The 12,500-nt window shown below is 48.1% G+C and overlaps 1 protein-coding gene across 1 annotated transcript in view; it reads left to right on the top strand.

Annotated features, from left to right (window-relative positions):
• The first annotated feature begins 751 nt into the window (after nt 1-751).
• The window catches only part of LOC130377619 (nebulette-like), a 12,495-nt gene continuing 746 nt past the window's right edge, over nt 752-12,500 (top strand). Inside the window, exons 1-15 of the mRNA XM_056584773.1 lie at nt 752-787; nt 2,249-2,339; nt 2,635-2,873; nt 5,976-6,015; nt 6,465-6,568; nt 7,492-7,602; nt 8,463-8,573; nt 8,995-9,105; nt 9,450-9,563; nt 9,655-9,765; nt 9,952-10,062; nt 10,715-10,825; nt 11,252-11,362; nt 11,842-11,952; nt 12,467-12,500. The exon at nt 12,467-12,500 is cut by the window's right edge and continues 75 nt beyond it. Coding sequence (XP_056440748.1) covers nt 752-787; nt 2,249-2,339; nt 2,635-2,873; nt 5,976-6,015; nt 6,465-6,568; nt 7,492-7,602; nt 8,463-8,573; nt 8,995-9,105; nt 9,450-9,563; nt 9,655-9,765; nt 9,952-10,062; nt 10,715-10,825; nt 11,252-11,362; nt 11,842-11,952; nt 12,467-12,500 — 1,546 coding nt within the window. The remainder of the gene's footprint in view (nt 788-2,248; nt 2,340-2,634; nt 2,874-5,975; nt 6,016-6,464; nt 6,569-7,491; nt 7,603-8,462; nt 8,574-8,994; nt 9,106-9,449; nt 9,564-9,654; nt 9,766-9,951; nt 10,063-10,714; nt 10,826-11,251; nt 11,363-11,841; nt 11,953-12,466) is intronic.

Genomic DNA, 12,500 nt, shown 5'->3' with positions numbered 1-12,500 from the left:
CACACACACACACACACACACACACACACACACACACACACACACATGCACACACATGCACAAACACACGTACATACTTTCTCACACACAGACAAACACACACACGCCCTCCTCCAGTGTCCCGGCCGTCTCCTCTGAAGTGCGTGGGGTCCATCTGTGTCATTACAGGCGGAGGGAGCGGCAGCTCGGCTGTGGCTCTCTACTGCTCTGTCATCACGTCTACACACAGCGACATTGAAGCTACATGTGTGGGCAGGGGGGGGCTATTTACAGGAACACACACACACACACACACTCGTGTTACCATGTCCCACATGTTAGGGAGGAATGTTTATTCCCACCCTCCCTTGCTCTTCCTCCAACCTGGATCTTCATTTAAGCTCCTCGGTTGCATTTATTTAACTGAAAGCATGTTTGTTGGTTTTTTGTTCTCACACCATCCAGGCTGTTTAAAACGACGGTGACGCATCAGCCAATCTCTCTCCCTTTCTCTCTCTCTCTCTCTCTCTCTCTCTCTCTCTCTCTCTCTCTCTCTCTCTCTCTCTCTCTCTCTCTCTCTCTCTTAATTGAATTCCACAAAGCTTTATTGGCATGGTAATTAAATGTACAAAACAGGTGGGTTGTTAGCCTAATGTGTCAGTTAAACGTTTTCCAATCTTCTTTGGTCTCTTTAAAGTCCTCTTCATGGTGCTCATCCTACCCATTAAACACTTTTATGGGGACACACTTCTTTCTGTTCAGTGTTCTGGAAATGAACACTGAGGTCATCAAAGTGAAGAGCGAGAGCGTAACGGAGCCCTTATCACCATGATATCCCTCTGAATCAAGACACGGCAGTTTCTCTTTGCTTCCTTATGTTTACCCATCCTGGCACGTGTGGCGTTTGGTTGTTGTCGTTTTGAGTGTTGTTGTGTTTTGTCGCTGGCTGCGTTGCCTCGTTCAGCCTTATTTCAGTAGGGGTCGTTTCCAGGCCGCTACGCTGCCAGAACGCTCCGGCCAACTTCCTGTCCGTGGGAGACCTGACTCCATCCAAAACACACAAGCGCAGCCTGCAGAACCTGCATACACACACACACACACACGCACGCTTGCACGCACACGCATCCACACACACGCGCGCCACCAGGCTGTCACGGACACCGGACACTGCCTCCCCGTCAGCAGGAAGCCGTAGCAGAAGGCAGTATGGGTAACGGAACGCGCTGTACTCTCCCCTTATGAAATAAACATCGGAGCCAACAGCCAGTAAATGGCCTGGATGAGGGATGAAATGTCAACGGTTTGTACCCTTTCTCTGGACAGGGGCTTCAGTGCTTTTCCTCCTGCTCCTGTCCATTATCGGGCGGCCTGCTCTTCTCCTCCTCCCCCTCCTCCTCCTCCATCTCATCCCGTCCTCTAACAAGCTGGGCCGTTTTGTATATGGCAGTCCTTCACTCAATTTAGGACTCAGTGTCAATGCCTCTCACTCTTTTACTCTCTCACCCTCATTTTAAATTTAGATTAAAGATTACAAAGTAGCCACACACCCTGAAAACCCTCCGTTGTATGTGTGTGTGTGTGTGTGTGTGTGTTTTGTGTGTATGTTTTTGTGTTTTCTATGTGTTTGTGTGTGGGTGTTTGTGTGTGCATGTGGATTAGAGAAAGAGAACAAAAAAGATCAACAGGGAGAGTGAAAAATACCTGTGTTTATGTGCGCGTGTGTATGGGTGTGTGTTTGTGTGTGTGTGTGTGTGAGTTAGTGTGGCATTTTCCCTAGCATATGTCATTCTCTCCTTATGCTTTTTGCCTCAGATCCGCCCCTATTAAAAAACCCTGTCCCACACACACACACACACACACACACACACACACACACACACACACACACACACACACACGCACACACACACACACACAAGCACACACACACAGACACACACACATTGTGCTTCATGGTCGCTGTGCGCAGGGTGATGATGATAAGGCCCTGAGTAGTGGGCTAAATGTGGCCAATAGATGAGATAAGGAGGAAGTCCAGACCCTAAAACACACACACACACACAAACACAGACACACACACACTCCTGGCTACCAGCCTTAACCTTGAAGAGTGCAGCAGCAAAGAACACAAGACAATCGAATACAGGCGAATAGAAACGTGTGGAACAAAGTTTGGAGAGTAGCTGTCTAGCCCCTGAGCTCCCTGGGTTCTGCGGCGTGTTTACCGGCTGTGTCTACCGGCTGTGTCTACCGGCTGTGTTTGGCTTAGAGGGTTCATTCAGCGGCCCAGGGCTTCTCCGTGCCTCCGGCTCAGCGGCATCGTGCCGTCAGCATCCCGTGGATCCCCTCTGACTCCAGACGTACCCAACAGACCCCCCCCGGTGAGGCCTGGAGCTTCAGGAGTTTGATTTCGGTGGAAGAACTTTGCGGTGGTTTCTGTGATTTGTTCCTGATACGCTGTAACCTTCACACCCCCAGCTGGGGTCAGGCCGGCCGACTGCAAAGCGTTGACCTTGGGAGGGGGACTTTTTTACCCCAGGGCCCAAAAGGTTTCCTGTTGTCAGCGAGTGTGGATTGGATCGTTGCTTTTGACCTTATTTGCATTATTTTTCTGCATAAGAATGGACATAAATCCTAACTCGATTGTGTCCTCAGAAGAGTCGACCGAAATGGAGCGAGACCCGGTCGCCACGCCGACAGACGGACACGGCGGAGAGGTCACCTCGACAACCGAGCTGAAGGAAGAAGTGGACTTTCAGGAGACGAGGACGAGCGTCTCCACGGTGACGACCGTCAGGAAGGAAGTCGTCAAGGCAACCTGGACCAGGATGGAGCACGAGGAGAAGGAGTCGGTCGGGATGGAGAGTCTGAACGGGGGTGAGGAGGGGGAGAAGGTGGAGGAGGATACAGAAGAAGATGAAAGGACCACAGGCGAACTTGGTGGAAGAGGAGAAGGGAATGAAGGAGAAGAGGAGGAGGAAGAAGAAGAAGTAGTAGAAGATGAAGAAGTAGAAGAAGTAGTTGAAGAAGAAGAAGTAGAAGAAGAAGAAGAAGAAGGAGTAGAAAGAGCAGGGAAGAAGAAAGGAAAAATGGCCTCAGAGGTAAGAAATGTAGAACTCCCATAAAATAAAAGAAGATGTACCTCAATAATAATTCATAATTCATAAAGAACTACATACACATAATATGAAATGTTCAAATAACATGAAATATCAATGAAGTATCTATTGTCTCACAGTCATTAAAACACAGTCACTCTGTATCATGTTCTTTATAATTAGTTGGTAAATTTCTTGGGCAGATTTTCAACATTCCTGTCCTGTTGGCAAACCCTTTACCTACTTAGTTACGCAAAAAACGTTTATTTTGATGGTAGTCGACGAATGGAGATTAAAAAGAGCTAGCTCCTCAATCTCATTCTTAACTAGGCGACCAAACCAGCGACTCCCAGGAACTATTGAGCATGGAGACTCTTCTCCCTACGTTAGACCATGCGTTCAGACCCAGGGAGACGGTGAGGCAGTGAGGGTAACTTTGGTACCCGAGGCCCCGGTCTCCACTGCTCTGGAGGCCGGGACCCACTGGTCCTCCCCTGTCGCGATCCCGGTGCCTGGCACCACAGCCTTTATAATGGGTCTTAGGGAGGATTACAGAGAGCACATTATTAGTCCATGAGTTAGGGGGATTTTCTGGCTCAACTTGGCATGTTAACAGAGGCAGCGGATCAAAGGTTGGGTAAATAAGCTATACTTCCTGAGATTCTGTGTGCAAGTATTTTTGTTTTTTTAATTATCTTTGATCCTTATTCATTCGGGTGTGTCATGTTTTTTCTGTGTGTGTGTTTCACCTGCGTGTGTGTGTTTATTGGCTGTGTATGGGTATGTGTGTACATGTGTGTGTATGTATGTGTGTGTGTCTTCACTTCTTGTCTTTATGTGCGTGTGCACATGTGTGTGTGTGTGTGTGTGTGTGTGCGTTGTGTTTGTGTGTGTGCGTTGTGTTTGTGCGTGTGTGCGTGTGTGTGTTCTCTAAAGGTCCACCCTGATGTGAAACCCCCCCGTCCCGACCCAGCGTTCAACAGGAGATGCAGTCTGATGGCCAGTGAAGTAAGCACTCAACTATGCACAAATAGACTTCCTACAAGACATTCTGCCCTTCCTTTACCGACTATTATTCAGTTACTGAGCCTTCTGGGAGGGCAGGTTCCCCCTGACAGAGTGTGCTTTCAATTCTGTAAGCGCCGCGCTCATTAAAAGCATGGTGGCGTGGGCGGGAGAACAGCCTAGCGTGGAGAATGTGATGAGTCGATTATTAGCCGTGGCTTCTCTCAGCGTCGGGAGTGAACAGAGAGGGAGGGCTGGCTGTGGCCATACGGTCAGTGCCCTAAAACTTATAGCGATGCATAGAAACACTCTCCGTCGAAATGTAAAATATCGGAACAATCTACTTTCTATTCATATTTCTACGTGGGATAACCTTTCTGTACACAAACACGTCGAAGGCTGGTTCCCGTTTTTGATTTTGACTCGTAATCTCCTGACGGATGGCTACACAGCGCCATCAATCACAGCTGGAGACAGGGTGGGGGTATGGAGGGTAGAACGAAAAAGAGAGAGAGAGAGAGAGTCGGTTAGAGTATCCATGTCTCACCCGCAGTTACCAAACCTTTAAGCGGGTGAAATGTAATTGTCGGAAGCGAGACGTGGGTAAATGCTGCCATAAGAGGTGAGATCGTGACGTCAAGGGCCTAAATGGCGGTTATTCATCCCTCTCCACGAGGTAGAGCTGCAGTAGCCTGAGTGAAACTGAGTTAGGAAACACACGCCAATAGAGGGGGGGGGGGGGGGGGGTCGAGGGTTAGGAAGAAAATGAAAATGATGAAGGAAAGAATACAACTAAAGAACAATGAGACGAACAAGAGAGAGAGAGGGAGAGAGAGGGAGAGGGAGAGGGAGAGAGAGGGAGAGAGAGGGAGAGGGAGAGAGAGAGAGAGAGAGAGAGAGAGAGAGAGGGAGAGAGGGAGAGGAGAGAGAGGGAGAGGGAGAGAGGGAGAGAGAGAGAGAGAGAGAGGGAGAGAGAGAGAGAGAGAGATAGAGAGAGAGAGAGAGAGAGAGAGAGAGAGAGAGAGAGAGAGAGAGAGGGAGGGAGGGAGGGAGGGAGAGAGATTGGCTGATGCGTCACCGTTCCGTTTTAAACAGCCTGGAAGCTTCTATTCAACCCAGCAGCCCCCCCCACCCCCACCCCATCCTCTAGACACACAAATACACACACACACACCCCACTCTACCACGCCCACATCCCTTCAATAGTGTGCCGCCCTGCCGTGACATTCATCCAGGACGGGACGCCTCACGCCGGCTTATTCGCCTAAATTTAGACGGTCGCGATTCAGAAAGCAGATTGTCATAATTGCTCGCTTTTTGTTTGTGTGTCGAGAGCTCTCTTGGCGCTACGCAGCGTTATGTAACAGTGTTACGTGGTTTACCCTGGCCCTATAGGCTGCCTCTGAGTGCACCTGTATTCCACGCAGCTATACTGGGGATAAATGTAGTTTCCTTCCATTTATCCTCCACTTATACAGTGCAGTACACTAAATATAGATATTGTACATTGTGTATACTGTTGGAGAGTGAGCCTTGGGTTTAATGGATTCTGTATTGATCCGCACCTTTTGCTTTATCTTTTAATCTATGCCATCCCCTCACACACACGCACATGCACGTATACGCAAACGCGAACACACACGCGTGCGCACACAAGCATGCATGCACCCACAAAATAGGTCCACAGTCCAAGACAATGCGCTTCTTTACTCTGCAGGTCTCAGTACAGCCTTCTAGTTCCTACCTCGGTGACCTCTGCCCTGACCTGGCAGCAGCTAGGAACCTCTTCGACCCGATGGGCTGCAAACCTGGCCTCGCAACCGGTTCACCCCGAGTTGGACCGAGTGTCAGGATGAATGTTCATCTGTGCTTCCTCCTCCTCCTCTTCCTCAGGTGGAGTACAAGAAGGACTTTGAGAGGATGAAAGGCCAGAGTCAGTTTGTTCCAGGAGCAGAGGTGGAACACACTCCCGGTCCATCAGTGCTGTTATATCAGAGGTCAGACACCACACACACACACACACGCACACCCACACAACACACACAACACAGACACAGACGCACGCACGCACCGACGCACACAACACCCACACAACACACACACACATATGTACACGCCGGACACCCACACCCACACAAAGGCGCACACACATAAACGCACACAAATACACATATGCATATACATACACAAATGCAAAAATATGCACAGGAATACACACAACCCATCAACACAAAAGACACACTTAAATGTGCAATGTGGCTCTGCAGGGATGCAGAGACATTTACACACACACCTCAAACATGTAGTGCAGTCTGTCTGTCTGCCTGTTTGTCTGTGTGTCTGCCAGTTGATCTGTGTATCCTCGTTATGTTGCAGTCTAAGTACAAGGAGGAGGGGAGGAAGAGGCGTCCATCTCGCTCTACTCCATCCTGCCTGAAACCCTCGAGACCCAGAGGGCTCGGGAGGTCTCCCAGCTGCAGAGCCAGTAGTACACACTCACACACTCACACACACTCACGCACACACACACACACACACACACACACACACACATACGCACACACACCACACACACACACACGCACGCACGCCGCACGCACGCACGCACGCACGCACGCACGCACGCACGCACGCACACACACCCACACACACACACACACACACACCACACACACACACACACACACCACACACACCGCACACACACACACACACACACACACACACACGCATACACGCACATACGCACACACACACACACCACCACCCACACACACACACACACACACACACACACACACACACACACACACACACCACAAAATGCAGGCTTGCAGACATGCACGCACACACACACACACACGGATGCAAACACACATACACTCCTAGCACTCACACACGCAGACATACACACCCAAAAACACACATACACACGGACGCACGCACAAACACATACACATGCACTCCAAACACACATGTACGCATGCAATGCACATATACAGACAGACACACACACACACACACACCACACACACACACCCACACACACACAAACTGTATGCTACACACACACACACACACACACCCACCTGTACTCCCTACGCAAACCCCACTCACCCCCACTAACTCTCTCTCTCTCTCTCTCTCTCTCTCTCTCTCACTCTTTCTCTCTCTCTCACATTTTCACACACTCTCACACACACCACACACACACACACACACACACACACACACACACACACACACACACACACACACGCATTGTTTCAAATGTAGACATGAGTGCAGAGAATCTCAATCAACTGTGTGTGTTTTTTCATAAGGGATTAGGTTAATCCATGCTAATGCATCGTCACAAATGGGGCCTTGTTTAAAGCCTGGCTTGTTGTGTGCTTGCCTCTTCTCACAGATCAAGTACAAAGGGAGCGTGAAGGCAGAGATGTCGTCTTCTCTGTACTCCCTGCTGCCGGAGACCACAGAGACCCAGTTTGCCAAGGAACTGAACGACATTCTCAGTGAGGTGAGAGAGACCAAAAGACAGAGAGAAAGAAAGAGAGAGAGAGAGAGAGAGAGAGAGAGAGAGAGAGAGAGAGAGAGAGAGAGAGAGAGAGAGAGAGAGGGAGAGGGAGAGGGAGAGGGAGACAGAGACAGAGACAGAGACAGAGAGCACTGGGGATGTTTAGGATCCATCCCTCTCTTTGCGGTCACATGGATTTGGGCCCGACGGCAGATGGACAACACCTTCTGGATGGCGCGGGAAACACAAACAAACAATCCGGCAGGATGGCATAGCGAAACATGCACAGCCGTCTGCTGCTATGCTGATGTCGTAAAATAAAATACACGAAATGCAGTAATCATAAATATAACTCCAAAATGAGCAGCTTCTCATTGGCCAGGTTTCACATGATCTGTCCTCGTGTCAGGGTGCAACGTCACGTCCGCTTGTAAATTCCCGAGCAGAGGGCGGCAAAAAATAGTTTGAGAAAGTACAAATATTTTAACTTAAAATATTGTTTATTTTTGCCATTCTCAGTTCGGGAATCGCAAACTGTTGCGGTATTTTCTGCATTTTTTCAGCGTCACCTTAAATGCTCTGCCCTGCTCTCGTCCACTGAAACTATATCCGGTCTGGCCTCTGCCGCCTGCTCAGATTCATATGACCGCGGCGTGCACTGTCCTGCAGTCCCTCTGTAGCCTAACCCCACAAGAGGAGCCCTTCCTGCCCCACAGTCCATCGTCACTAGTGAGAGCGTGGATCCCTGTAGACCTTCGGTGGCGTATGAACCACCGCCAGAGGGAGGTGGGGTCAACCAGGGGGTGGAGGTGAGCGTAACACCCGCGCTCCTCGCTCTGCTCCTCTCGTGTCTCGGCGAGCAGAACAAGTACAAGGAGGAGGGGAGGAGGGAGAGCCGCACCACGCTGTACTCCACCCTGGCGGAGACGGAGGAGACGCAGCGTGCGCGCACCGTCCAGGACTTCCAGAGCGAGGTACGGCCGCGGCGCCGGGGACGAGGAGGAGGCGGCGGCGCTGTACATGACGGCTGTGGGACAGGGGAACTGCTGGTTCTGAAATAATTCAGGACTTATCTTTATCTTTTTTAAATGAAGCCGTATTATTCAGAATGGAGAAATGTAAATCTTTTAATGAAGACAATTAGTTTATTTTCTTTCGTTGTTTTTATTGTGGTTCTTTGTTTTTGGTAGTCACATTTAAAGACTTTAGAAAAGTGAAATCGTATTTCTACTTTTTGAACAGACACCTGTTTTAATAAAGTTGTTATTATTGTTGTGCTAAAAACAGAACCTGAAAAAGAGCCTATTTAGAACATATATTGTGTTTATTTCCAATGAGAGAACGAAGTTGTTGCTGCTGCTGTGGTTGACGTTGTGCGGTGCTTGCTTGCTGCAGGTCAAGTACAAGGAGGAGGGCAAGCGGAGGGCCTCTGTGTCCCTGTACTCCACGCTGGCCGAGACCCCAGAGACACAGCACGCCAAGGAGGTGTCCCAGCTCCAGAGTGAGGTACACACCTCGTACACACACACACGCACGCACACGCTGACACTCACACGCAGATGAACACACACACATATACAGACACAGACACAAACCTGCACTGATTCATACATTTGTTCCTGCAATCATATCAACTTACTTACCGTTTCATTATTTAAAATTATTCAAAAACGCTGTCTCTTACTGTGTGTGTATGTGTCTCTCTCTCTCTCTCTCTCTCTCTCTCTCTCTCTCACTCTCTCTCTCTCTCTCTCTCTCTCTCTCTCTCTCTCTCTCTCTCTCTCTCTCTCACTCTCTCTCTCTCTCTCTCTCTCTCTCTCTCTCTCTCTCTCTCTCTCTCTCTCTCTCAGGTGAATTACCATGCTAAGGTGATGGTGAAGGGAGCTCCGTCCTCCCTCTACTCTACGCTCCCTGACACCGCAGAGACACAGTTTGCCAGGGAGATGACTGAGATGCTGAGTGAGGTAGTGCCTACAAACACACACACACACGCACGCACACACAAACACCCTAGCCACCCATTGCTAGCCTCTTGTGTCCTCCCCTCTCCTCCAGAACAAGTACAAGGAGGACGGTAAGAAGAGTCTCTCTCAGAGCATCTACTCTCAACTCCCAGAGACCTCAGACACCCAGTTCGCCAAGACCGTCTCTGAGCTACAGAGCGAGGTGAGGCAGGCATGTCTGCCTGAGAGATTTAATCGCATCTGAAAAGTTGTGTCTGACAATTTCCATGCCTCACAAAACTTCTGAACCTCGTCCACCAGCTTGAGCCTCCTTCAGTTCCTGTCCTGTTGTTGAGATGGTTCCCTGTTTCTTTGTTTCTTTGTCTGTTTGTGGTTTGTTGCTGTTCAGACCCGGTACAAGGAGCGTGGGAGGAAGGAGGGCTCCTCCTCACTGTACTCGCTGCTCCCTGAGACCCTGGAAACGGCCCACGCCAAGGAGGTGACCCAGCTCCTCAGTGAGGTCAGAGGTCACCACAACTCTCAATAACATTTCATAATCAGATCATCTATACATCTATATTTTTTTAATTCAAAGTCAAATGTATTTGTATAGCACAGTATCAGATATATGGATAACCATATATATGGTTATTCAAAGTGCTTTAAAATAAATACAAAAATAAAATAGAATGAAATTTATGTATATAAATAAACAAATTAATTACGTATTTAAAAAATGTAACTACAGAATGAAGCAAAACAAAAACAAAAATAATTGAAAGTAAATGGTTAAACAAGGCTACTTTACTTAATTATGAAGCAGACACTTTTATCCAAAACGACCCACAGTGAATTCTGCTCCAGGTCATTAGAGGCCATTCCCACCCTAGCCTCCATTCAGTCCTAGTTGTTTGACCACTAAATCCAATGGACTGTAGTCCATTGGATTTAGTGGTTAAACAACTTGTACTCCATGGCTTTTTTACTGTCGTCATTGCTCTAAATGGTTGGACATTATGAGCATCTACAGAATGAAACCAACCCAACCACAGCTCCTCTCTCAGCCATGGAAGCTGTGGAGAGCCAATGGCCAGAGATCTCTTGATGATTGTGTTATTCCGATGCACATTCAACATCATGTTTGACCCGCGCTGACCTCTCTGTTGGCCCAGGTCAAGTACAAAGAGGAGGGCAAGAAGGAGATGTGTGTGAACCTGTTCTCCCTGCTCCCGGAGACCAACGACACACTCCATGCCAAGCAGGCGTCCCAACTTCAGAGTGAGGTACGATACGCTCACACACAAACACATGGATACACACACATGGACAAACATAGGGAAACACTCTCACACACACAAACACACATGGACACACACTGGGACACAAGATTTCTCTTCATACACACCCTTTGTGTGTGCATGATCACATCAAAGGTTATCACAGCAGATCATTTGGATTAAATAGATGATATAAGCAATGATGTCATGATACATTTGTTAACATCATCTTAAGTATGGTCAGAATGATCTTGGAATATATATAGAGATGTATAGAGATTTAGAATGCAAAATCACTCAATAATGAGTGACTCCAGCATTAGGATGTGATTATAGCGGCCGTTAGAGTAAGTAGCCCTTCTCTCCCCTCTTAGTGATTAATGAATGGTTGTCCGACCCCATCCTAGCACTCTGTCTCTCTCTCTCTGACAGGTGAAGTACAAGGAGGGGCTGAAGGAGAGGAGTCAGACCAGCCTGTACCACCAGCTCCCTGAGACCACAGAGACCCAGCTGGCCAAGCAGCTCTCTGAGCTACAGAGCGAGGTAGAGTCATGTGGGATTTACTTTTGACAAAACACAGGGATGCTGAGTGCATGCCTACAGTACATTGGACTAACTGCAAGTAAGTCCTGGATGAGCACCTTTCTTGAAGAATAACTGGACAGTGTGTACAGTAGCTATCGGAATGAAAAAACATTGTTAGAGGGGGTCAATTGCAAATGAGGGCCAAATGAAAACTGTCATTAACTTTACTATGAAAACAATGAGCAAAAGTCTTGTGGTAAACTGGTGGTTACATTTTACGCCTTTGACATTTTTGAAACTCCTGTCTATTCTGAGTTTGCTTTGTATTTTATCCATTAAGATAGCAGCATTGATGCTATGGTTTCTGAACTGAATTTAACGGAATTGTCCGGTGATTTCTGGGGATGAGGTTAGAAGCCGTGGCTAACCTGTGTGTGCTTGTGCGTTCCGGTGTGTGTTGGTGTGTTCCCGCTTCCTGTGTTTGTGGGCCTTTCCAGGCCAAGTATAAAGAGCTGAGCAGGAAGGAGGTGGGCAGCAACCTGTACTCCCTGCTGCCCTCCACCATGGAGACGCAGCACGCCAGAGAGAGCTCAGAGCTCCTCAGTGAGGTGAGCTCCCCACAACGTCCCTCCCTCCGCCGCACGCACCAAGCTCACACCATGCTCAACATGGGCTAAAGTTAAGGATCACGTACTCTCCATTATCTTCTTGCTACAATTAGAACTTTATGTGGATGTATTCGTTTGTCAAGTTTTATTGATGTTCCTTATCTATACATTTTGGCTGATTATTTCTAATAAACTATTTTAAATACAGTTCAATAATCCTCATACATATCAAGAAACCATTCATATTTTGTCTTAAAGTTTACCATCAAAATCAATACTTCCATTCCATTCTGGGTGTAGTTTTTTACATTTTTATTTTATTTTCCAAAACATCCACATTCTGCATGATTTCCATTAAAACAATAGTAAATACAGTTCAATAATCCTCCTCCATAAGAGGCAACTGTTGATGCCCTGAGGTTGTGGTTCGTCCCAAAGCTTGAACGTTGGTTCATATATATGACTCAATGGATAAACCAACCAGTGTGTAAACCAAGCCAGCATGTTCTCCCAGGGGAAGTACAAGGAGAGGGGTAAGAAGGAGAGGT

This window comes from Gadus chalcogrammus, chromosome 23 (genome assembly GCF_026213295.1).
Source record: "Gadus chalcogrammus isolate NIFS_2021 chromosome 23, NIFS_Gcha_1.0, whole genome shotgun sequence".
NCBI classification, from domain to species: Eukaryota; Metazoa; Chordata; class Actinopteri; order Gadiformes; family Gadidae; genus Gadus; species Gadus chalcogrammus.
This window is presented reverse-complemented; position numbering and strand designations above follow the sequence as displayed.